This window comes from Adiantum capillus-veneris, chromosome 11 (assembly GCF_014529385.1).
Source record: "Adiantum capillus-veneris isolate H3 chromosome 11, ASM1452938v2, whole genome shotgun sequence".
Classification (NCBI taxonomy): domain Eukaryota; kingdom Viridiplantae; phylum Streptophyta; class Polypodiopsida; order Polypodiales; family Pteridaceae; genus Adiantum; species Adiantum capillus-veneris.
Genome location: NC_140941.1, coordinates 158465965 through 158492197, shown reverse-complemented (window position 1 = coordinate 158492197; position 26233 = coordinate 158465965). Strand labels below are relative to the sequence as shown.

General features: G+C 44.1%; 1 protein-coding gene across 1 annotated transcript in view; it reads left to right on the top strand.

Annotated features, from left to right (window-relative positions):
- Positions 1-25378, top strand: part of LOC147448297 (cytochrome c oxidase subunit 5C-like) — a 67829-nt gene extending 42451 nt beyond the window's left edge. Inside the window, exon 2 of the mRNA XM_086524151.1 lies at positions 25106-25378. Within this exon, the coding sequence (XP_086380277.1) occupies positions 25106-25209 (104 nt within the window). The 3' untranslated portion in view covers positions 25210-25378. The remainder of the gene's footprint in view (positions 1-25105) is intronic.
- Positions 25379-26233: the final 855 nt, after the last annotated feature.

The window sequence follows — 26233 nt, the reverse complement described above, 5'->3', positions numbered from 1 at the left end:
CATGCATGCTCGCACAAAGGCATCCACATCTTTGCTTAAAGTAGGCCAATAAAAGAATGTATCTACTGCTTTGACTGCCGCATCAATTCCACGATGCCCTGCATACGGTGGGACATGACTTTCTACCATGACCTTATGTCGCAATGGCCTAGTGACAAAGTCTGCCATGCATCATGATAAAACCGTCTCTGAGGAGGTATGCTCATGGTGTTGCCCTTCTTGCAACTGTTTAAAAATCCTTGCGAAATCTTCATCTGTAGCATATTGTTCCTTCATGTCATTACGCTCATGATGATAAGGAATTGACACAACTGAAATTTATGGCTTCCTTGATAACGCATCAGCCACAACATTCTTCTTGCCTTCCACATGCATAATCTGGAAGTGGAACATAGAAAGAATGTTTGCCCATCGCATATGCTTTTTGGATAACTTTGACTGTGTCAAGAAGTATCGCAAGGTCTGATGATCTGTCTGGACAACAAAATCAACACCTAACATGTAGTGCTTCCAGCTAGAGAGCGCATGAATGACGGCGAGTAGCTTTCTCATAGATTTGCATAGTCTTTTCTGGCCCTTACAAGATTCTTCTCTCGTAAGCTACTACCCGACCATCTTGCATTAGCATTGTTCCGATGCTATTGCCACATGTGTGACACTCGACTACAAATCACTTCGTGAGATCTGGTAAAACAATCATGAGATCTGAAGTCAACTTTTCCTTTAAGAGACTGAAAGCTGAAATCTCTTTTAGGGTCCATCTGAAAGTAACCTCTTTCTTTTGCAAAGCGTGAAGAGGTGAAGCTATCTCTACAAAATTCCTGGTAAACCTTCTATAGTATGAGCATAATCCCAAGAAGCTTTGGACATCATGCAGTCTTTAAGTCTGGCCATGTCTTAATAGCTTCAACCTTTACGGGAGCCATTCGGACACCATCCTTTGACACTATGTGGCCAAGAAAGTGGATCTCTTCCAAGAAGAATTCACTTTTCTTAGGATTGACAAGTAACCTGTGATTGCGCAGCTCTTCGAACACAATCGTCAAGTGACGCCTATGCTCCTCTTCATGCTTCAAATAGACTGTCATGTCATCAAGGAATGTGCCTGTAACAAACTGCTAATGTATCAAAGCCTAAAGAATGGAGCCAACTTACAGATGTCGGCCGAGGGGCCTAAACCCTAAGAAGAACAAGTAACAGAAGAAGTGTCACAAAGTGATGACCCGAGAGCAGAAAACCCTAACCCTAATTTCTGCCAAAAACCCTAACTGTTGAAACCCTAATTTTGGAAACCCTAACCCTAAAACTTGCAAACCCTAATTCTGGAAAACCCTAACCCTAAAACCTGCAAACCCTAATTTTGCTGCCAGAAACCCTAAAACTGCAAAAGCCCTGACCCTAACCCTAAGGGCAGATTTTCGCATTTTGCGCTGGATGATAGTGTGGCAAGCTGTACGGATTTCCGTGATTTACTCTGGCAGCTTTTGGCTTTGCTGCTCATTCTCTGGTATGCTTCTTGGTGAAGGTGCAGAGTCTGGAGTACCGGCTTGTACTGTGTTGATGCAATATAAAGAAATACCGAAAGGGGCGCCAAGGTTTGGGGCCAATACTCTCTGGGGTGGAATTCCGCCACTTCGTGTCGCGTGTCGTCTCTGTCTTTCAGTTCAGTTGTTATTGAAGTGTTAAAAGTCTGTTCTTTTCTATTGGCATGTGGTGCCCGTCTTGTGACAGTGGTATCAGAGCAGCAGGCGTGTGCTTTTCTGAAAGCATATCGGTCCTACAAAAGAGCAGACAGATCCTAAACCGGACTTATTAGCCACTCCCACTCTTACTTCACGCGCATCGGGCGCGCTCCCGTCTTCATCGTAGTGTCTTACAGGGCATAAGCCAATTAAGATCACTTGCAAGAGAAGGATCGAGATTTGTTTCAAGTCACCGTTTTTTCTCAGAAGCAGTGCCATGCAGATGTTGATGTCTACAGCTACCAAGCAGCATACTCCAAGTACTTGGCAAGCTTTCAAGAAAATTTTTGCCCGAAGTTATATGGTTTCTGACATCTTCCTTCGGAGTGCAACTTCTGGCAGAGTGGGGTATCCTAAAATGCTTGCCATGGAAACCCTAGCAGATTATAACTTGAAATTTTCTCGACATCTCTCAGTAGATGTCTCTTCTCGAGTCGATAACCTTGGAGGTTTGGTGTGATTGCTATCTCTTGGGACTACCATCGCCGCCAAAGAAACACTGTTTGTCCAAGAGCTAATGGACCATGCTGTGGTTGTCTACGACCTTATGGAAGGAACCTAACCCTAATTTTTGGTGCAGGTTTCAGGATGGAAAAGTCAGTTGACTTTTCGAGCTCGGCTGATGTCGAGATTGCTTTTTAAGTTTGAAATCTGTTTGAGAACTTGTTTGGTGATCCTGTTTGGAATTTGTTTGAAATGGATGGTATCTGTTTTGAACCTGTTTTGGTGCTGATTTGAATTGTTTGACTCTAGTTTTAATACTGGGTTTCAATGATTGGTGATTTTACTCCGGGTGGAGTAGTGAGAAAAGATGTTTGAGAATGCTTGTTCATAGTCATGGCCCAGACCCTTGTGGTTATTTGCGGGGGGAGTATTGAATGATTGAAAGTGTTGTTTTTACTCATGGCTCCAACCCTTGTGGTTATTAACGGGGGGAGTATTGTTGTTTTTGTTCATGGCTCGGACCCTTGTGGTTATTTACGGGGGGAGTATTGTTGTTGTTACTCATGCCCGGACCTGGATGGTTATGCGGGAGGAGTATTAAGAAGTCTGAGCAGTGGTTACTCTCAGCACCTCCAAACGACGCAGGCTGCGGTCTGGGGGGCGTTTGGTTGTAAAAGGCCTCTATATCTCATGGCCCAGACCTTTCTAGGTTATTTGCAGGAGGAGTCGTTGAACAGCTCATGGCCCGACCTGGATGGTTATTTGCGGGGGGAGTGTTCATCGGCGGCTTTATGTTTCTATGTCTTGTAACATGCATATGTGAGCATTTGTGTTGCATTGTGATGTGCCAATTACTGAAAATTCCTAATTGGATGAGATTGCCTGGGTATGTAATTTTAGTGCATCAAGACACCCGTGGAAGATCAGTGCGGTGGTCTGGGTGTGATGGCTAATTTTACTACGCCAGAATATCAAGAGTTCTGATCTAGACGAAAGGAGAAGCTAACTCCTTGATCAAAAGAGTAGAAAGGAGAAGCTAACTCCTTAATAAAAAGAGCAAACTGATTGTCCCTTGGAATGTCCCTCAGAATTTTTTTTGAGCTAACTTGAGTTGTTCTACAAATATGCTGTAATCGCGGACGATTACTCTCTTTCAAGAAGGGGAGATGTAACAAACTGCTAACGTGTCAAAGCCTAAAGAATGGAGCCAACTTACAGATGCCGGTTGAGGGGCCTAAACCCTAAGAAGAGCAAGTAACAGAAGAAGTATCACAAAGTGATGATTCGAGAGCAGAAAACCCTAACCCTAATTTCTGCCGAAAACCCTAACTGTTGAAATCCTAATTTTGGAAACCCTTACCCTAAAACCTGCAAACCCTAATTCTGGAAAACCCTAACCCTAAAACTTGCAAACCCTAATTTTGTTGTCAGAAACCCTAAAATTGCAAAAACCCTAACCCTAACCCTAAGGGCAGATTTTCGCATTTTGCGCTGGCTGATGACGTGGCAAGCTGTGCGGATTTTCGTGATTTACGCTGACAGCTGTTGGCTTTGCTTTTGGACCATAAGCTTTTGAGTTTTGAAGGCTTTTCACTATAACTTCTTTTCGGGCCAAGGACCTTTAAATATGAGGTTAGGGCTCATTCTCTGGCATGCTTCTTGGCGAAGGTGCAGAATCTGGAGTACCGGCTTGTACTGTGTTGATGCAATATAAAGAAATACCGAAAGGGGTGCCAAGGTTTGGGGCCAATACTCTCTGGGGTGGAATTCCGCCACTCTGTGTCGCGTGTCGTCTCTCTTTCAGTTCAGTTGTTATTGAAGTGTTAAAAGTCTGTTCTTTTCTATTGGCACGTGGTGCCCGTCTTGTGAGACAGTGCCAACAAACTTCTGATCCGAGCGGAAAATTCAGTCCATCATCCTATTGAACGTAGCAGGAGCATTTGTAAGACCAAATGGCATCACTAGGAACTCATAAAGACCAAAACGTTGTTCTAAACGCAGTCTTGTGCACATCCTCTGGCCTTATACGAATCTGATGGTACCCACTCTTAAGGTCTATCCTGCTAAAAATTGCAGCACCTTCTAATCGGTCAAGAATATCATCAATCCTTGGAATAGGAAACCTGTTCTTGATGGTATTCTTATTTAATGCACGGTAGTCAATACACATGCGCCAAGAGTCATCCTTCTTCTGCACTAAAAGCACAGGGGAGCAAAAAGGTGAAGAACCAGGCTAAATCAACTCCTTCTCTAAAAGCTCCTCTACTTGGCCCATAATCTCTTTCTGTTGCACCGCACTAACCCTGTAGGGAGGTCTGTTCGGTAGGCTACACCTTGGCAGCAAATCTATCGCATGGTCCTTAGGCCTCTCCGGCGGCAGCCGCCCGTGACGGTAATGAATCAGAAAAACAGTCATTAAACACTCGCAAAACTGCTGACCTTTCTTTATCTAACACATAAATTTGACTAACAATTATCTGAAACATCACGTGCAAAAATCCAGTACGTAGTAAGTTGATTTTTAATTACAGAAGTGATAGCCGAAGCAAATACAATAGGGACAAACTCCCCTTTGAGCTTTACATCCAAAACATGAGTTTTGCCCCTATGTTGAAGGGTGATCGATTTGCCGAAGACATCCAACACACCATGTACTCTGAACATCCACGGGTTTCCCAGTAGTGCATCACACTCTTCCAATGGCATGATATAGAACTCTTCAGTGTCCACTTACGATTGAATCTGTAGACGCAATTTTCCAATACTGGGAGTAACACACTCTGAGTGGCCAGGACATGCCAACCGTGCCTCTGCCATGTACCCCATCTCTTCAGCTCTGATGCCCAACGTCATAGCTAACTCTGGTGAGATAAAGTTTGCTTTGGCACCTAGATCAAAGAAGATAAGTGCCGTTTGATCTCTGACTTTACCCCATGCTCTGCATAACTCGCTGGCATCTGTACTTGGCCTGTCACCCACCATATCTGGCACCAAGCTTGTCGTGGGCTTAGGCTTCTTTCCTTTCTTGTCTTTTTTATCATCCGAGTCGGCTGGTCTTTTCCTTTGTGGACAATCTGCAGCAAAGTGACCAGGCTGCTTGCATATAAAGCACTTATTCTTAGCCATCAAGACGTTATTTTCCTCGAGCGACTTACGCACAAAAGGCTTCCTTTTCTGTTTCTTTGCTTGCGCTCCAGAAGTCCCGGTTGAGTCCTTGTCCTCGTTGACCTTTTCTGACCCTTGCGACGCTTCAGGAGCCCTTTTCACAAAGGGCTTCTTTGCTGAATTTTTCTTTTGCTGCCCCCCTTTTACGTTGCCCGGAAACCCATTGTCCTCTCCCTTCAACAAGGCAAGACCAATGTTGGCAGCTTCCATAAGCTGAGTGAGGGTAGCCACTATGCTCTTTGTACAGTAATCTCGAAGCCCTCTAGGCAGGCCACAACAATACTTCTCAATCTGCTCAGTCAGTGGCACAAACCTGTAGGAGGTTACTGAGAGCAACGCTTTGCAAAACTTGCGATTGTACTCCTGTAGGAGGCTCTTGCAAGTAGCCGCAGTGTGTAAAATGCCAATCTGTCATGACATCGGCTTCAAATTCATTTGATAGCCACGCAGATGCAAACATTTATTTGAAGTATAACCATGTGGCGGGTGCTTGTCCTTGCATTAACAATGTCATTCACCATGTAAGCGCATTGTCTTTCAAGAAAGTGGCAGCTTTCCTGACCTTAGAGGCCTTTGTAAAATTTCCTCTTGCATAAGCTATATCACACTGCTGGAGGAAAGTAAGAGCCTTTGCCTTATCCTCAAAGACACTAAAAGTGCTAAACTTTACAGCTGCACCACCTTCTTTGTAAGCTTTTGGTTTTCTAGTGCCCCCAAATTGTCATAAGGAATTGTCTGCAACATGGGTACTGTAATAGGGGTTATTGGCATTCCTTGGCCTTGACATTTTGCATCATAAGTGCCATATCTGGTTGCTGTCCAGAAAAACCAGCCATGCCAAAATTGCTGTGTGGCACCCCAAACTGGCCCTGATTGCTTTGAAAGCCTTGTTGCATGCCGATATTACCATGCAGGGGGTTTGGCATCATGCCTTGCATACCCCCAAATGTTGTTTCTGGCATATACTGCTGGTTTCTAGGCGCATAACCAACCATACTTTGGAACACAAACCCATCCTCGAAATACCGAGGATGTACTGTGGGTGGTGGGAAAACTTGATGCATTGCTTGGGAACTGGTTCCCTGTCCATTTAAAGTAAGAGCACCGTACGTGAAAGTGTGAAACCCTTGTATGCGGCAATAGCAAAACATGAGTTTGAGTCTTTCCATTGTTTTCCCATTGAGCACATAGAAGGTAATTTTAGAAACTCTAAAGAGTTCTATAAATCAGCGTGGCCTCAAGAGTTGTTTTGGATGAGAACTTTGCATACTTTTTTCCCCAAAGGTTTCAACTTGGAAGGAAAGTCTTCTTTACGTAAAAATAAGACAATTTACCATAAGAAACCTATGCTTTGGCGAAGGCATCCCAAACCCGAGTTAGTTCTCCCTTCAAGTCAGTTTAAAAGAACTTGGATTCCTAAAGGTTCTTGTTCAGATCCGCCTTCTATCCCTGAAATCAATCTAGTTGTTTTGCACAACACTATTTCTAGTAGAGTACAAGGTCTCCCTAGGGCTTCAATATCTAGAATCGAGAGTGATGACCCTTCTAACCATAGAATTTTTGCTTATAGAGATTTCAAACGGAGATTGATTTACCTATCTAGAGCCATGGAATTGGGTTCTTTTTCTTATAAAATATTTAAAAGGTATAATATAAGGATCCTATTTAAGCTCTTGTATACCCTTGAGAACTATTCTTATGAAGATTTGGAGTTAAGAGAGTCTCATAGTACTCAACTTCGAGTACTGTTAGGCAAATTTCTGAAGTCCAAATGTCCTAGTCTGAAAGATCCCTTGGTTGGAAAGAAAGATTTGTTGAGAACTATCTTTACCTCCCCTGACTTAGACAAGGTTGGATTAAGCTCTATTTTGAGATCTCAAGAAGCTTTGGATGCTCTCCCTCCTTGTGTGAGAAAGGTATGGAACCATCCTTTCGTAGCTTTCAAATATGTGAAAAATTTAGAACAAAAAGCTTTCAATTATAGTGACATAGGACGTAATCTTAAAAAGCAAGAGAGGCTAGCAATCTCAAGTATTGATTGCCCTTGTAGTAAAACTGCCTTTTCTTCTTACGTAAATGGAGCTTTGGATCATGTAGTTACTACCGATTGTTCTATCCTTCCTTCGGATTCCTTGAAAGACCTTTTCTCAAGAGGTACTAAATTTAGGCTCCCTTCCTCAAACGACTCTTGCCTTCTCAAAGCCATAGAAAAATGAAATTTCAGTTTCGTAGTAAAGTTTGAGGAGTCTTTAGGAGTTCAAGGTATTTTTACCCATTGGAAGTCTATAATCCTCAAGAAGGCTTCTTTGAAATTAGCATCTTGCTCTCGGAACCTTTCTTCAGGAAGGAATAGCTTATCTTCTTCTGATCGTGATGCTCTTAGGAAATTTCATCGTGATGTTGTAATCTCTTATGTAGATAAGTGCTCTAATAACTTTGTTGTTATGTGCAAAAAGTTCTATTTAGAATGCTTGTTAGGTGAAGTAGACTCTTAGACTTACAGTGATTGTGATCTTACAATGCAAGAGGTTATCTTAAAACATCAAGACTTTTGTAAGTCTTTTGGTTTTAAGTGCCATCCTAAATTACCTTTTTTATATACCGTTTGGAAGTTCCACAAGAACCCTATAAAGCCTAGATTTATAGCTGCTTCTTGTAACACCTCTTTGAACGAGGTTTCAAAATGGCTTAGTTATTGTTTCAAAGCCATTTTACCTAGCGTAAATGAATTGTGGAATAATATGCTAAAGGAAGCAGACGTACCTACCGATTCAAGTTGGATTTTAATCGATTCAGTAGGTGTGATTCCTGTTTTGAAGTTTTTGAACTCTTCAAGAAGCCTTAAGGAGAAATCTTCTCCTTTATGTCTCCAAACTTTTGACTTCACAACGCTATACACGAAGCTAAATTTGGAGGACCTTAAATTTAGAGTCAAGTCTCTTATTTCAAAAGTTTTTACGTACAAGCTTGAGAAGGATAGGTACAAGGCATTGCTAGTAGAAAAGTAAGCCTTGAACTTTGGCTTCTTATGGCTCAAAAATAAGAATGTAGATGTAGACAAAGGAAGAAAGAGATTCACTAGGATTGTAGATGACATTGACATCATATCTTGGTTAGATTTTCTTTTAGACAATTTATATATAACCATCGGCGACTCTCTTTTCAAGCAAACAATTGGTATCCCTATGGGCACCAATTGTGTTGTTTTTCTTGCTAATTTTTATCTTTTTACTTATGAGTTTGATTTTATGGAGCGTCTTGTCCTTGCTAACACTTGCCCAATATTTTTGCACAAGTTATGCAATGTAAGACGCTTTGTAGATGATCTTTTTGTCCCTAACGTTCCTTCTTTTCAAGATTTTATGTACTTGAATTCGAGTTCTGTAGGGGGAGGAATTTATCCCAAGGAGTTTTGTGAGCTTAACTGTACCACAAATAGTGATTGTTGTGCCTTTTTAGACCTTAAGATTTTTCAGACTCCCCTGGGATTAGAAGTAGATATCTATGATAAGCGCCTTGAACCAGAATATGCCAATCTAAAAATCATCCGTATGCCTCATATTTCTTCGAACATTTCTCTTTCAGCCAAGTACAGTGTCATTTGCTCTCAACTATTTAGATTTTCTCGTCTTTGTTCTAGTAAATCTACTTTTGTTGTTCAATCTTGCCATCTTATTTCTTTACTAGTTGAAAAGGGATACTCATTCAAAAGAATCATGAAAAAAGTTCGTTCATTTTTGCATCGTAGTAAGTATATTTTTACTGTTTCTTCCTTTGGAATGTTCAAGATAATCAGTAGTAAATTCAATAGAAGTGGGGAGCTAAAAAGCCCACTTATTGTTTGACTTAATAACACCTTATGTTGTTGTTTTGATCTTTAGCGCTTCCAGTATTTTCACTATAGCTTGACAATTGCTAGCCTTTATCATGGCTGAGTATGCCCATCACTCCGGAGGGTGATAGAAACTCAGCTCGTTGGTTTTGTAGAGTACGTTCAAAGCATGAATGCCCTCTATATAAACCTGCACCTACTCTTGGGCACTGACGACGTGAGTAGGGATGTCATAGTTGTCCAAGCTATGCGTGATAAAGGTGATAATCTTATTCTTCCTGTTTGGACAAGGAGTGAAGTTGAGATCACATATTGTCAAGTTTGGTTCTTTGCTCTTCGTAGGTTTGTAGTAGTATTCATTTTTCGATTTCGTATTTAGCTTACCTGAGGACTTAAGAATGTGTTCCGTTAGAAGTTGTTGTGTGAAGTTTGATTTCTAGGATTAAGTTTTTAAGATGTCTTATCCTTTTTTTTTCTTAAAGTTCAGTACTTGTTTTAAGCCAAGTAAGTTGCATCAACTTATTTTACACATGCCTTTTCAAAAATCTTTTAAGTTAATAATGTTTTGTTTTATCTAGTTTTGTTTCGTAGCAAACAAAGTGATTTAGTTTGTTTATTTGTTTGTTTTTGTTTTTGTTTTTCTTTTCTTGTTCCCTTGCTTTTATAGTTTTGTGAGTGCTTTATTCCCTCTTATAATTAGTGAGTTCAGACTATTCTGAACTTATGAAGGTATATATATGTCCATTTAATGCAACATGTGGACTCTAAAAGGTGGCGGGCTGAACTGATAAAACCTGTGTGGAATTGGCGTCCTAACCACCTGTTCATGGACGGAAGGAACTTGTCTTGGAGCCCCTGACTCCGCAACGTGCGAGTGCTCCCTCTCTTGTTGAGAAGCATGAAGTACTTGGGCTTGAGCCTCAACGGCCTCTACGGGCTGTGTGAGTTGCCTTGTCTGTTGTGGCACTGGTGGCGCTTGCAAAAACTCCATAAACCTTGGGTTTTGTACCAGTCGGGAAAATACGTTCACAGCGGCAACTAACTGAGTTCTGAACACATCATCTTCAAGTTGCCCAGACATAAAGCCTTGCATTGGAAGAGCATTCACATCGGTGGGAGGTACAGACAGGGGTGGCCGTGAACTCTCGTCAGCAACATTGTAGGAATTGCATGCCTGTCTTGCGAAGAGGAACCCTCTTCCGTAATGCCTTTCCCTTTGTTGGCCATCGTGTAATCCCGCATTCCTGTACTCTATGTCTTCACCAAAAACCAACCGAGGCTCACTTCTTGAGGAAAAAGTGATTTTGTCTCGGCGACGGAACCATGAAACCGGCCCGTAGGGCGGTAGACTTTGGCTTTCACTCGAAACTTTACTTAAAACTTTAAAACACAGAGAAACTTTGCAGTTAAAACGTGTAACGTGAATTGACACTTCAACACAGCTTGGAAGCTGGAGCGCTCCAAGCATACACCGACAACCTGTTGGCCCCAAAGACTTGCGCCCCTTTCGGTATTTCTTTATTCTTTAAGAGGGTAAAAAGTTACAAGGCTGAGTCCTAGGGATCTTCACCTGTATCCAGCTACATGGCACCTGTTCTAGCAAAATTTGGGCAGCATAACGGCTCCAAAACTTACTTTGAACAAACCCCCATGCCGGGACTCACTTCCAATGGCATAAACTGTCACGGGGACATGGCAACTGTTAACTATGTCATGAGGACGTGGCAACTGCTAACTTTAGTTGTTGGTTTCTTTCCAAGGGGTTTTGTTTGTTTTTGAGACCCTCTTCTTGAAGTAGCAAACGGTCGGACATTGCATGGCCAATGTGAACGGTAGTTTCACCCGCAGATGGGTAGTGGTCGGCACTGGAATTCGTATGGTAAGAGGATGTCTAGGCTCAAAGCAAGATCATATAGGTTCCCCCGTCGCACTTAGCAAGTTGGTGGATACTAGGAAGTGAACTCAATTAAGGCGTAAAGTCAAGGTGGGACTACCAACAAAAATTATCCGACAGTTGAGCCACATTGCACTTTTGGATGCAGTCCCAATGAGGATAGATGGTCAGAAGACCAGTGGGAGCCCAACGGAAGCATCTCCTAAAATTTAGGGAATTGCTATTTTGGGCCGTGAAATGTGTTCGCGTCATTACCTCCGGTATGACTAGGGGAACATTTTACAACTCTGCCGCGAAGTCAACTGGGCAACCGGTCAGGATATTTTTAAGCGGCGAACCCGAAACGGGAAAATGCTTGTAAATGCGCCAAGTGTCACATTTCCATGAACTTTCCTCCTATAGAAAAATTGGCGCTGATTTTTAAGCTGGGAGAGGCCTCATTTCAGCTTTTGGTCACAGGTGAAGAGCTATGGAGTGCTTCCTTTCCCTCTCATGTATAGTGTGGTGCTAGGAGTGATGCCCTGCACACTACACACTGCTCTCTCTCCCCCCTACGTGCAGTTATGTGATGCCCCACAAGAGGGCTCCTCATTTGACTGATGTACAGCTCATCAGATCATTAGATCATGGTTCCATTGCCGGGATATCAATCACTTTTTCCTTAAAGAGTGAGCCTGGATTGTTTAAGGTAAAGACACAGAGTGTAGGAACGCGGGGATTACACTATGGCCGACAAGGGGAAGGGAATTATGGAAGAGGGTTCCTCTTCAAAGGACAGACAAGAGATTCCTATGGTTTTTGAGATTGGCGAGAGCTCACGGCCACGTCAGTCTGTACCTCCTGTCAATGTGAATGTCCCTCCAGTAGTACAGGGCTTTATGACTGGGCAACTTGAGGATGATGCGTTCAAGACTCAGTTAGTTGCCGCGGTGAATGTCTTTTCGCAGCTGGTGCAGAATCCGAGGTTTATGGAATTCTTGCAAGCGCCACCAGTGCAACAACAAAATAGGCAACCTACGCCGCGTACGGAGCTTGTTGATGCTCAAGCCTAGGTACTTTATGTGGCGCAAGAGGAAAGGGAACACTCGCATGTTGCGGAGTCAGGGGCTCCAAAGTAGGTTCCTCCTGTGCTTGAACAAATGGCTAGAACGCCTATTCCACAGGTGATGCCAGTTCAGCCCGCCACGTTTCAGAGCCAGCATGCTGTCTTGAATGGACAGGGACCTGGATACCAGGCTATGCACTCAGTTTTTCCACCACCCACGGTACATCTTGGGTATTTCGGGGGTGGATCAGTGTTCCAAAGTATGGCTGGTTATGCGCCTGGAAGTCAGCCGTACATGCCAGGAACAGTGTTCGGGGGTATGCCAGGCATCATGCCAAACTCCATGTATGGTAGTATCGGCATGCAGCAAGGTTTCCACTGCAACCAGGGTCAGTTTGGAGTGTCATAGGGTCATTTTGGCATGGCTGGTTTTTCTGGACAGCAGCCAGATATCGCACCTCTAACGCAAAATGTGAATGGCCAACACGTGCCGATCATGCCTACTACAGTGCCCATGTTGTAGACCATTCCGTATGACAACTTGGGGGCACTAGAGAAGCCGAAGGCTTACAAAGAAGGTGGTGCAGCGGTAAAGTTCAGTACCTTCAGTGGTTTCGAGGATAAGACAAAGGCCCTCACTTTCCTCCAGCAGTTTGATACAGCTTATGCGGGAGGGAATTTTACAGAGGCCTCGAAGGTCAGGAAAGCTGTCACTTTCTTAAAGGACAATGCGCTTACATGGTGGACGACATTGTTAATGCAAGGACAGGCACCGGCCACTTGGGTTTACTTCAAGCAAATGTTTGCATCTGCTTGGCTGTCAAATGAATTTGAAGCCGACGCCATGACATATTGGCACCAGCTTACTTCAGCTTCGTGCAAGAGCTTGCTGGAGTACAATAGGAGGTTTTGTAAAGTGTTACTCTCAGTGACCTCCTACAGATTTGTGCCACTGACAGAGCAGATAGAGAAGTACTGTTGTGGGCTGCGTAAAGGGCTTCGCGATTACTGTACAAAGAATAGAGTGGCTACCCTTACTCAGCTTATGGAAGTTGCGAACACTCGTCTTGCCTTGTTGAAAGGAGAGGACAGTGGATTTCCGAGCAGTGACAAAGGAGGGCAGCAAAAGAAAAATTCAGCGAAGAAGCCCTTGTGAAAACGGCTCCTGATGTGTCACAGGGGTCAGAAAAGGCCACCAAAGACAAGGATTCAGCCGGGACTTCTGGAGCACAGGCAAAGAAACAGAAAAGGAAGCTTTTGGTGCGCAAGTCGCTCGAGGAAAAGAAAGTCCTAATGGCTGAGAACAAATGCTTTATATGCGAGCAACCTGGTCACTTTTCTATCAATTGTCCACAAAGGAAAAGGCCAGCTGACTTAGAGGATAAAGAAGACCAGAAAGGCAAGAAGCCAAAACCCACGGCAGATTTAGTGCCAGACATGGTGGGTGACAGGCCCAGCACAGATGCCAGTGAGTTATGCAGGGCATGGGGTAAAGTTAGTGATCAGACGGTTACTCATCTTCTTTTATCCAGGTGCCAAAGCCAACTTTATCTCACCAGAGTTAGCTATGAAGCTGGGCATCAGAGCTGAAGAGATGGGATACACAACAAAGGCAGGGTTGGCATGTCTTGGCCACTCAGAGTGTGTTACTCCCATCATTGGAAAGCTACGTCTGCATATTCAGTCGTATGTGGACATTGAAGAGTTTTACATTATGCTGCTGGACGGTTGTGACGCCTTGTTGGGGATCCCGTGGATGTTCTGAGTGCATGGAGTCTTGGATGCCTACAACAAAAAGATCACTGTACAGCATAGGGGCAAAACTCACATTTTGGATGTAAAGCTTAAAGGAGAGTCAGTCCCTATTGTATCTGCTTCTGCTATCACTTCTGTAATAAAGAATCATCTTTCTGTGTACTTGATTTTTGCACGTGATGTCTCAGATAGCGATCAATCAAATTTATCTGTGTTAGATAAAGAAAGGTCAGCATTTTTGCAAAAGTTTAGTGACTGTTTTTCTGATTCATTACCGTCGCAATTGCCGCCAGAGAGACCTGAGGACCATCGGATAGATTTGGTGCCAGGGTGTAGCCCACCAAATAGACCTCCCTACAGGGTTAGTCCGGCGCAGCAGAAAGAGATTATGGGCCAGGTTGAGGAGTTATTAGAGAAGGGGCTGATTCAGCCTAGTTCTTCACCCTTTTGCTCCCCAGTGCTCCTAGTGCAGAAGAAGGATGGCTCATGGCGCATGTGTATTGATTATCGTGCGTTGAATAAGAATACCATCAAGAATAGGTTCCCTATTCCTAGAATTGATGATATTCTCGATCGTTTAGAGGGTGTTGCAATTTTCAGTAGGATAGACCTTAAGAGTGGGTACCATCAGATTCGTATAAGGCGAGAGGATGTGCACAAGACTGCATTTAGAATGACAGGTGGTCTTTATTAGTTTCTAGTGATGCCGTTTGGGCTAACTTCCACGTTCAACAGAATGATGGACCAGATTTTTTGCTCGCATCAATAGTTTGTTGCAACGTTCTTCGATGACATGATAGTGTATTCGAAGAATGAAGAGGAGCATAGGCGTCACTTGACCATTGTGTTCGAAGAGCTGCGCAGTCACAGGTTACTTGTCAATCCTAAGAAAAGTGAATTCTTCCTCGAAGAGATCCACTTTCTGGGCCACATAGTCTCAAAGGATGGTGTTAGAATGGATCCCGCAAAGGTCGAAGCTATCAAGACATGGCCAGACTTGAAGACTGTGCACGATGTCAGAAGCTTCTTGGGATTGTGTTCCTACTATAGAAGGTTTATCAGAAATTTTGCGGAGATACCATCGCCTCTTCACGCATTGCAAAGAAAGAGATCACTTTCAGATGGACCCAAAAAGAGATTTCAGCCTTTAGTCTCTTAAAGGAAAAGTTGACTTCAGATCCAGTTATTGTTTTGCCAGATCTCAGGAAGTCATTTGTGGTCCAGTGTGACGCGTGTGGCAGTAGCATCAGAGCAGTGTTAATGCAAGACGGACGGGTAGTAGCTTATGAAAACCGAATTTTGCAAGGGCCAGAGAGGACTATGCAAGTCTATGAGAAAGAGCTCTTGGCTGTGATTCATGCGCTTTCTAGTTGGAAGCACTACCTCTTAGCTACTGATTTTGTTGTCCAAACAGATCATCAGAGCATGCATAGTTTGCCAAAAGGTCAAGTTTGACAGGCAAAAGGCATGAGGGTTGTTACAACCACTGCCGATTCCGGATAAGCCATGGGAAAGCATTGCTATGGACTTTATCTTTGATCTTCCAAGGACGCCAACAGGGAGTGATCTTTGATCTTCCAAGAACGCCAACAGGGAATGATGGTATATGGACCATTATCTACAGGTTCAGCAAGCAGGCCCATTTTATCCCTGTCAGGAAGAAGATAAAGTCTGATCAGATGGCACGCTTGTTCATGTACAACGTGTTTAAGTACCATGGTATGCCACAATCGATTATCAGTGATCGTGATACTCGCATAACCAGTTTGTTCTCGAGAGGATTGTTTGAGAACATGGGCAATACGCTCAAGTTCTCATCTTCGTTTCATCCACAAACTGATGGACAGTCAGAAGAGGCTAATTCTACTGTCTTAGATCTGCTGAAATGTTATGTGTTAGATAATAAGGGCAAGTGTGAACAGTATTTTCCTATGCTTGAGTATGCGTACAATAATACGGTGCATTCGTCTACTGGCAAAGCACCTTTTGAGATTGTTGAAGGCGGCAAAAAGGTTCCTCCCATTTTGCATACAAAGGACAAGATCTTTGAGGCAGATCGATATGTTGAGAACATGGATGAGATGTATAAGAAGATTAAAGTTGCCTTGGAGAAGACTCTGGCAAAGCAGAAAAAGGCTGCTGATCGTCACCGTCGTGAATTGCTACTATGACTTGGTGATTGGGTTCTGTTAAGGTTTGAAAAGACAAGGTTAAAGAAGATGAAGGGCAAGGAACGACTGTTTCCTAAGCTCAGCATGCATTACTATGGGCCTTTTCAAGTGCTTCACAAGATCAACGATGTGGCTTACAGGCTGAAATTGCCTGATGCATGGAAGATTCATAATGCGTTTCACGTGAGTCTTCTAAGGCCCTTCGTGGGTGATGTGCCAGAAGATATACCAGATGAGGATCAGCCAGAAGTTGAGGAACTTGATGAGATCGTGGTACCTGAGCAAGTTTTGGCACATAAGGACAGAAAAGTTAAAGGACAAGTTGCAAGACGCTATTTGGTGAAGTTCAAGAACTATCCGCCTATGGATGCAAAGTGGATGGAGGAGCATGAACTGTCAGAGTCACCAAGTGTATTGCAGCTTTACCTTGAAGCCTTTGGGTTACAACCTACTTATGCCCCGACCCAACGTGTGCAAAGGAGGGGTAATGATAGAGCTAGTACATCAAATGTACATATGAATTCAGTGTAATAGATGGAAATGACAAAAGTATGAAGGCCTCATTAAGTCATTTGTATCTATATGTTATGACCTTTCTTGGGGATACATGCGATGATAAAAGAGTGTTAATAGCACAAGATCATCAGTGGCGTGTATTTATGGTATGCAATCGAGGACGTTTGCGATTTCAAGAGGGAGGTATGTCACGAGGACGTGGCAAGTGTTAACTATGTCACGAGGACGTGGCAACTGCTAACTTTAGTTGTTGGTTTCTTTCCAAGGGGTTTTGTTTTGTTTTTGAGACCCTCTTCTTGAAGTAGCAAACGGTCGGACATTGCATGGCCAATGTGAACGGTAGTTTCACCCGCAGATGGGTAGTGGTCGGCACTGGAATTCGTATGGTAAGAGGATGTCTAGGCTCAGAGCAAGATCATATAGGTTCCCCCGTCGCACTTAGCAAGTTGGTGGATACTAGGAAGTGAACTCAATTAAGGTGTAAAGTCAAGGTGGGACTACCAACAAAAATTATCCGACAGTTGAGCCACATTGCACTTTTGGATGCAGTCCCAATGAGGATAGATGGTTAGAAGACCAGTGGGAGCCCAACGGAAGCATCTCCTAAAATTTAGGGAACTGCTATTTTGGGCCGTGAAATGTGTTCGCGTCATTACCTCCGGTATGACTAGGGGAACATTTTACAACTCTGCCGCGAAGTCAACTGGGCAACCGGTCAGGATATTTTTAAGCGGCGAACCCGAAACGGGAAAATGCTTGTAAATGCACCAAGTGTCACATTTTCATGAACTTTCCTCCTATAGAAAAATTGGCGCTGATTTTTAAGCTGGGAGAGGCCTCATTTCAGCTTTTGGTCACAGGTTAAGAGCTATGGAGTGCTTCCTTTCCCTCTCATGTATAGTGTGGTGCTAGGAGTGATGCCCTGCACACTACACACTGCTCTCTCTCCCCCCTACGTGCAGTTATGTGATGCCCCACAAGAGGGCTCCTCATTTGACTGATGTACAGCTGTGTGGGTTCATGCTTTTGTGCTGAGGCAAGAGCCTCCTTGAGCAGGAACAGGGGTAGCTGACTGCTACTCCAAAACAGGCACCGGTGAGGGTTATAACCTCATCGCATAGGTGCAAAATCAGCGCTGTGTATGCGCTGTAATTTGACTGTTTTTCAGCCATACGGACGCCAGGACACTTGGGAATCGTGCCCCATTGGCAGACAGCTAGGGGACTGTTTGGGGCTGAAAACAGGGCAAAAACCAGTAAATACAGCGTGCTGAATTTACTATTTTTGGGCAGGAATCGGAGGGTATTTACGAGTGCAAGTGAGTTCTAGCAGGGGAATTGGTTTCGTGCAAGTTTTGGGGTTGTTATGCCGCCGAAATTTGGCCAAATCAAATGGTATCTAGGTGGATACACGTGAAGGATTCCCAGGACCTTACCTTGTAATTTACCCTGCAAAAGAATAATGAAATACCGAAAGGGGCGCCAATTTTGGGGCCTACAGGTTGTCGGCGTATGCTCGGAGCATTCTAGCTTCCGAGCTGTGTGTATTCAAGTGTTAATTCCCGTCGCAAGTGCTCTTTGCAAAGTGCTCTGTGTGTGTGTGTCTAAAGTAAAGAATATCGGGTGAAAGCCAACGCCTACCGCCCTACGGGCCGGTTTCATAAACCCTCTGTTTTCAGCTCAAAAACAGTAATTACAGCTCTCTTTTATTATTGGTTTTTCATCTGTTTTCAGCCCTAAACACCCCCAATACTCTCCCCTAACAATGTGGCACTATTCCCAATGCTTCTGGCATCCATATGGTTGAAAAACAGTCCAAAAACAGCACATAACCAGTGCTGAAAATGCACCTGTACAGGGAGGTTATTACCCTCATCAGTGCCTGATTTTGGAGTAGCAGTTAGCTACTCCTGTTCCTGCTCAAAGAGGCTCTTGCCTCGGCACAAAAGCATATGACCACACAACTGTACATAGGTCAAATGAAAAGCCCTCTTGTGGGGCATCACATAACTGCACGGAGGGGGGAGAGAGAGAGAGAGCAGTGAATGCTGTGCAAGGCTTCAGTTCTTGCACTTCACTGTACATAGAGGGTAGGCAAGCACACAGTAGCTTTTGTACGTGCAACAATCCACCATACGGCTGAAAATGCAGCCCCACGTTTAATTTCAACGTCTCTCTCTCTCTCTCTCTCTCTCTCTCTCTCTCTCTCTCTCTCTCTCTCTCTTGCTGGAAAGTGCCCAAAAATGTGCCAAATGGCACTCATGCATGGTTTTTCTGTTTTGTACCTTGTGATTTAAAAATATCTCAACTGGTTGCTCAATTGACTTAGCGGTAGAGTAATAAAATGTTCCTCTTGTCATTTCGGAGCTAATGACGCGAACAGATTTCATGGCCCAAAATACACAAGAAGTTTTGGACAAATTCTCACAATAATTCCCACATTGTCACTTACTTTAACATCATGAGCTTTTGTGAGGGAGGCACTGCATACCTAGCTAGGTACGATTGGGGGTAGGGGACCGTCGGCCCGGTGTGGCGGGGGCCGGCGGTCCCCTCAATCGTACCTAGCTAGGTATGCGGTGCCTCTTGAGCAGAAGCTTATGATGTTATGCATCGTATGAAAAACACTGAAAAAGACTCTGTTTTCCTACATGAGAAAATTTCCAAATCTTCTTGTGATAGCAGTTTCCTAAATTTTAGGAGATGCTTCCATGGCACTTCCACTGGTCATCTGACCATCTATCACCACTGGGACCACATCCAAAAATGCAATATAGCTCAGTTATCGGGTGATCTTGTCTTCAAACTTTGAGTATAACCTAGACATACTTTTATTGCTCGGATTCCAGTGCCGGTCGGCCCGACCAATTCGTGGCGACAAGGCCTTCTCGTCTACGGGTGAAACTCTCGGCCGTTGGCCATTTCACACTGGCCAGGCCGGCCATTTGCAACTGTAAAAAGGGGGTCCCAAAAATTAAACAAAAATGAAGGGAAAGAAACCAACAACAACTAAGGTTAGCAGTTGCCACGTCCTCCTGACAGTTCCCACCAACTTATGAGACCTTGTCCGATGGGGCCCAAGTTACCCGAAGACATTAAACTAAAGCAAGCCCACAGACACACTCATTTGCGTGGCGAGTTGATGACGTGGCAGCAATACGGAGTCTCCGATTTTGCGTTGACAGAGCTATATGGATTTTTGCTTTTGTGTTGACAGCTCTTGGGCATCTACTTTTGGACCAGGAACTTTCTATTTGGCTCACTCTCTGGCATTCTTCAGTACGAAGGTGCAGAGGGTGGAGTACTGGCAATGTAGTATGTTCAAGCAATATAAAGAAATATTGAAAGGGGCGCCAAGGTTTGGGGCCAGTGCTCTCTGGGGTGGAACTCCACCACTCCTTGCCTCGTGTGTCGTGTATCTCTTTCAGTTCAGTTGTTATTGAAATCCTAAAAGTCTGTTCAGTCTGTTCTTTTCCGTTGGCACGTGGTGCCGCGTTCTCGTGACAAGCACAGAGAGAGAGATCGTTGCAGCTAGCTAGCGCTAGCTCTTTAAAAAAAATAAAAATTAAGCCTTACTTTAATTTAAGAGGGCTGCCCACTTATTGGGTGGGCAGTCGGTCACTTCTTAAAAAAAAGGTGTACCTGACCAAAACTCAATAAAGCTGAGTGAGCTGAAAATTGATGCTATACATTCACATTCCAGGCATCTCCGGATGCAGTTCTCAGGCACAGATGCAATGCAAACACAGATTCCTCGCGGAAAAGCGTATGCTTTTCCTGGAAAACACCAAAATATTCCGCTTTTAAAAAAAAGCTTTTCAGATTCCATCTTTATTCTTGTGCTTGCATCTTTACGCGTATTCCTCTTTCCAGTTTGGGTTTCCTGCCAGACCAACGGATTATTCCCTTTCCGATGCTCCTGTCACCCATCACATGATGCATTTGGAATATTGTCACGTGCACATCTAACACTTTATTCTTGTCAAGAAGACGATTAAGGCACATCAAATGGCAACCCTCTTCATATCCTACATGCTGTTCCTACTTCTAGGGTTTAGAAAGCGTAGGAAGTGTTTTGTCAACCTTGTGAGCCTGTGCACAAGCGTTGCATGTCTAGGCACTCAGAGTAGCTGCATACCCTCTGATTGTACAACCAAGGATCATTAGCATCAGTAGCCAGTATCTAGCATGAACATTTTCCGCCGCATGGTTCCAATTCCGACCTCGCGTGTGAATCACCTCTTATAAGTCCTTTTAATAAAGGTGACTTTTGGAATTCTTTTTTTCTAAGTTTGTTGGGAAGTTTACCCTACCCGACATCTATTTCCTATAAATGAAGACCTAGCCCTAGCAGAACAAACAGGGACACAAAAAGGGCAGGCACCCGCAGCAGATAGGCAGTGACCCTCAAGCTCCCCAACGTTTTCTTAAGACAACCATCAGCTCTTTCAGCCACAAGCACCAGCGATTTCAGTTTTCAGCCCTTAGGCCCGCGAGAACCAGCTCCCACCCGGTTGCAGATTGCTCCCATCTTCACCCAGACCAGCCTAGCATTTCCAGATTTCAGCAGATCAGCCTGGCGTTTTGCAGATTCAGCAGAGACCAGCCAGTGTTTTGCATTTTCACCGAGATCAGCCTAGCGTTTTTGTATTTCAGCCCAAGTGCAACTTGGCGGTTGCAAATCTAAGCCGCGATACTGCCACAATAGCAGATCCATAGCAGAAGCATCTAGCGTTTTCAGATTTCAGCCTTATCGTCGTCGTCGACATCGTCATCGTCATCGCAAATCCCTATTTTGACGACGACATCTTCGTCGCCATCGTCGTAGATCTCGGACTTGACGATGACACCTTGGTAGTCATCGTCACAGTCTCCATCATCGTCGTCGACATAGTCATCATCAATACTACAACATCTAGAAGCATTGTACCAGACTTTGTACAATCTGAAGCAAATACCTCTCTATTACTAGAGAGGGGGGCCCTTGGAGGGGGGTTTGGGACTGTGAGAGTGCGTAGATGCGGAAAAAAGAGAGAGAGAGAGAGAGAGAGAGAGAGAGAGAGAGAGAGAGTAGGATCTGTGGTGTCTGTAGTCAAACCGTCCTGAGAAAATGGAGAAACCCAGGAACCGTCATGAGAATGACCGGAAGCCTGTCAATGCATGAACTTGCAACCCAGTGTGGCCAGATGGCTAAGCAGGAAGGCTAGATGTAGCAATCTACGTCGTAAACTCCTCTGAAACAAGGAAAGTCAGACTAAACAGTCTGCACTGTAGAAGCTACCGTAAGCTGCAACAGTCATAGATAGACCGCACAGACCACCACCAGATGGTGTCCTATCAGTAGGTAGGGTAATCCAAGATGAGGGGAAAGCTAGACTCAACAATCTGCACTGTGAAGGGCCTTTGAGAAGAGGTGTGGTCAGACCAAGCTGTCTGCACCGCGATCATCCTGTATGAAGAAGGGAAGCCAGACTAAGCAGTCTGCATTGTGAATAACCTCTGAGAAGAGGAAAGGCAAGACCAATGTGTCTGCGTCGTCTTGCCTGTATCTCTTGCCTCCAATCCTCCAGTGTCAACCAAAACATAATCCACGCCAACGTCGCCACCAAACCGCAACTCGGTGTGGCTCTCAATGTGAATGAGTTGGGAGTGGACTACTGCCCAAGTCGGGGGATAAGTCTACTGTAAGGTTACCGAGGGTGAGTGTAAGAAACTCTGAAGGTAGCAATCCAAATGATTAGGAGTGTAGGAAGAGCAACTGCACTACCATCCAAGCCAAGCTCCGGGTGACTCTGATGTAGTCGCGGGATACCTGATCTTCCGCCTCTCGCGGGTAAACTCTCTACGAGAGTCCAAAGCACTAAAGTCCTACTCCAGTCTTTAGATCCAAGCAATGAACCTGTCCAAGAAGAGATCCAAGTCTCAAGATCCTCTCGCTAAGTCCCATGTAGATGCTCTTGTGTAAGCAAGTGATCTGACGTGTCGAGGTCAAGTGGTAAGTGTCTTTCTGGTGTCTTTTCTAGGAATGTCGGAATCCCATATGCCATGAGCATGGCCATATCTCGTGTGAACTCCTACGATGAGTGCATAGGTGTGTCTATAGCAAACCACAAAGTCACCACCCCCTTTGGAGTGTGCAACCGCCGAATGATGGCTGGAATGAATGGATCTCCCAAGGATCGACGATAAGATCTCAATTTGCCGAAGAAGGTACCGTCTCCAATGCTGTAGCAGTTCACAATAACAGCTCAGACGACCATTGGATGGTGTCGCAATGAGCAATGGAGTGACCGACCACGTAATAGGCAAAAACTCAGCATGTTGTCTGCCTAAAAAACGGTGCAAAGGGCGCTGAAAATGCTGCTGCAACAGAGATTTCAGCGTGCCTGTACGCCACCGATCCGTACGAGGACCGTCGCAGAGGTTCAGATGAGGGGTTTTTCGCACTTTTCAGCCATTGAGGGGCTGAAAACAAAGAAAAAACAAGAACATGCTGGAAAAGTGCTGGCTGGGTGTAGATACCTGACAATGGCGTAGATCTGCAAATTCCAAGCAGTGTAGAAGACTCGTGAGTGCCTTGGCCGCTCCCGTGTTCTTTTCTATTGGCACGTGGAGCCCGCCTTGTGACACCTTGCACTTAGCGGTAGGCCAATCAACGTGAGGTGGGAAATAGCAACCTTGGTGTGAGTGCAAGGCCGCCAAGGGGTGCATCTACATGAAGGAGTTGGAGCTTGGGTAAGAGAAAAGCCTTCTTGAACGCAGATTGCAAGCCAAGAACTGAAGAACCTCAAGAACCCAAGACCCCAAGTACCCAAGAGCTCAGTGCATGGTCATCACCCGAATCACCCAAAGAGGAATGGATACTTTGCGTGAAGATGATGAGAGTGGAGTTGGAGGAGAAGAAGTTTCTACACCAGGAGGATTGTTCCCGATCCTCCCCCATCCCCATCTATGCCACGGATTGCACCAAATCCTATGGAGGCTTTGGTCAAGACGACGATGGAGATGATGCTATAGCAAGAGACTCAACGAGCCACCATGGATGGAGATCGCGAAGAAAGAAGGGCAGCTGTGGAGCTTGAGCGTGAGCAAGCATGCGAAACTCAACGCATAGCGACCATTGGTAAGCATGACGGTAATTTTTCTTCTCAATCTTCTTCTAACCTAGAGCACAAAAGTCTCACAGTGATGATAAAGGAAAGGCTAAAACTCAGGACACCCCTAAGTTGACGCCTAATGAAAAATCTGCTCAAGGTATTTTAGGAGGTTGGTTAACTCTTGAAGAACGAGCTGAGTATGCACGTGACAAAAGATGTTTTGAGTGTCACACTAAGGTCACATGAAACTAGATTGTTCATAATGCGTTTCACGTGAGTCTTTTAAGACCCTTTGTGGGTGATGTGCCAGTGGAAGCTTAAAAGCAATTTCCTAAGAGCCTTTGGCTTTTTAGTCCACCCACACATGCTTAAAGCAAAAACAAACTCTTAAAACTAAAGCACAGAAGCAAGTAGGAAAAGCTAGAAGTACATGCTTTTCAGGGAAAAGCAAAAAGCAAGTGCTTATTCGGGTAAAGCAAGAGCAAGTAGCTTTACAAGAGATTAAAAAATGGTTCTTCACTTTTGGAGAGAAAAAATCAGCTTGTTTTAGAGAGAAATTCTGCCAGAATTTCTAGAGAGGAAAATAGCAGATTCTAAAGAGAGAAACTGTACCTGGCTGGTAGAGAGAGAAAACAGCACTTTCCTAGAGAGAAACTGTCTCTAGAAAGAGAGAGAACTGAAAAATTCCGATTTTGAGAGAGCAACTAACAGATCTCTACACTGAAACCAGAAACCCGTCATAGGGGCACAGAGTAATAGAGGAGAAGATAAGTGTAAAGACTCATCAGGCTAGAATTGCATACCCTAGCCCTTTCAATAGGCCTTGGAGAATGCCTTCTCTAGGCTCTCATTGCGCTTATGTAAGATTGCTATCCTCCATCCTTTACCTCATCAATTAGAGTTTGATCACATGCACAGGGCACCACACATCATTTTCAACAAGATGATAGCTACTTTTAGTGCTAGGTTTCATTATGGCTGAGTCTACCCTGCATCTCTAGAGTTTGACAGAAACTTCTTATGCAAATGGTTACATTGTATGCTCTCATATGTGTGTGTGTGTGTGTGGTAGGGGTGTGAAGGAGCATATATATTGATACCCGCTATGGGGCATTGAGGACGTTGTGGGGATGTCAATAGTGTTTAGTCAATACTATGCATGATGGAGCTGATGGTTATATTGTGTTGTGGATGACTACCGTGAGTCTATACCTGCACTTTCCTTTTAAAGGTGAATCTGGGCTTATCCTGGATTCATCTAGGTATATAGATGATAGATAGATAGAAAGTGTGCGCATACAAACTTGTCTTCCATCTGGCAGATTATACTAGACATCAGTTGGTAGTGCATATCAGGGGTTGTACTTACCTTGGCTATGAAAGAGTGAATTATGTGATCTGTATCAAAGGTACCCTCAGCAGTGCCTTTTTTTCTTTCTTTACAGGGGGGGCTCTGTGGAAGATTCACCATTTGAATGAGAGGAGGAAAACTGAGGAGTTTTATTCTATGCTAGAGAAGAATGCAATTTCAGTTGTGGTGGAAGAATGATAGTGGCATAGTAACAATTGACTATTCATGTGAAACTCGAAGGAGACTTCAATATTGGACTGACAGCATTTTATCATTTGCAGAAATAAGTGATCTGTCAATTACACCCCTCTATTTGATGCTGTTATGGACAGCTACCTTTCTAAAGAAGAATAACTTTTTTTTTTTGTGGATGGTCCCCATTGGAACATTCTTGATGCCTTGTTGCTTATGTGTTTTAATGTAATGGATTCAAAGTCCTCCGAAATGTGTGGGTTTTTTTGCATGTGGTTCAGGGTTGAGAAGACGCGATGGGAAAGTTCTTGTCCCCCTGTTGCCGTTGTATTGATGTACAAGACTTTCTGCCCTGGCATCAGATTATGAGTTCTAACTACATTTGCAATCTTAACTTAGATCTTTGTCTATGTATATTGTACAATAGATGTGGGATTCGAGGCTTGCTATGATGGGTGCATGCTTCCTTCGTCTATAATGTATTCCCTCCCAAACTAGTTTTCAAGAGAAGTCCTTCAATCTGCTTTAATTAACACAGTTGCAAGTTATTGTGAAGGTGAGGATGGCAACAAACCTGATTTATTGAGATTTTCTATGACATGGTGAAGTTTTGAACTTTTGATGATTCGGGAATCCTGCTGGCAAAGAAAGACCTTGATGTGTGTGTGCGTGCGCGTGCGCACGTGTGTTTGGGGTCGGTGCAGAGGTTTCCACACACTAGCCTTTCTGGGAGAATGTCCTTATCTATGACTATATACACACCATTTGTGCATTCAAAGGGAATCGTCGTCGTCCTTTTGTTTACTAAAGTAGATACAGTTGCTGCCCTTTCCATCTTCCTACCCATAGAGCACAACTCTGTGTGTAATTTTATTGTGACACTCAAAAATTGGCAAGTACTTCAGTGGTGTTGGACATTGGCATCTCTGTCTGACTATACGAGGCAATTGGCACTTAAAGCTTTAAAGCTTTTTCAGTACTCGAAGGCCACATTCGGTAATAGCTTTAGACTAATCACAATCATGTTCAC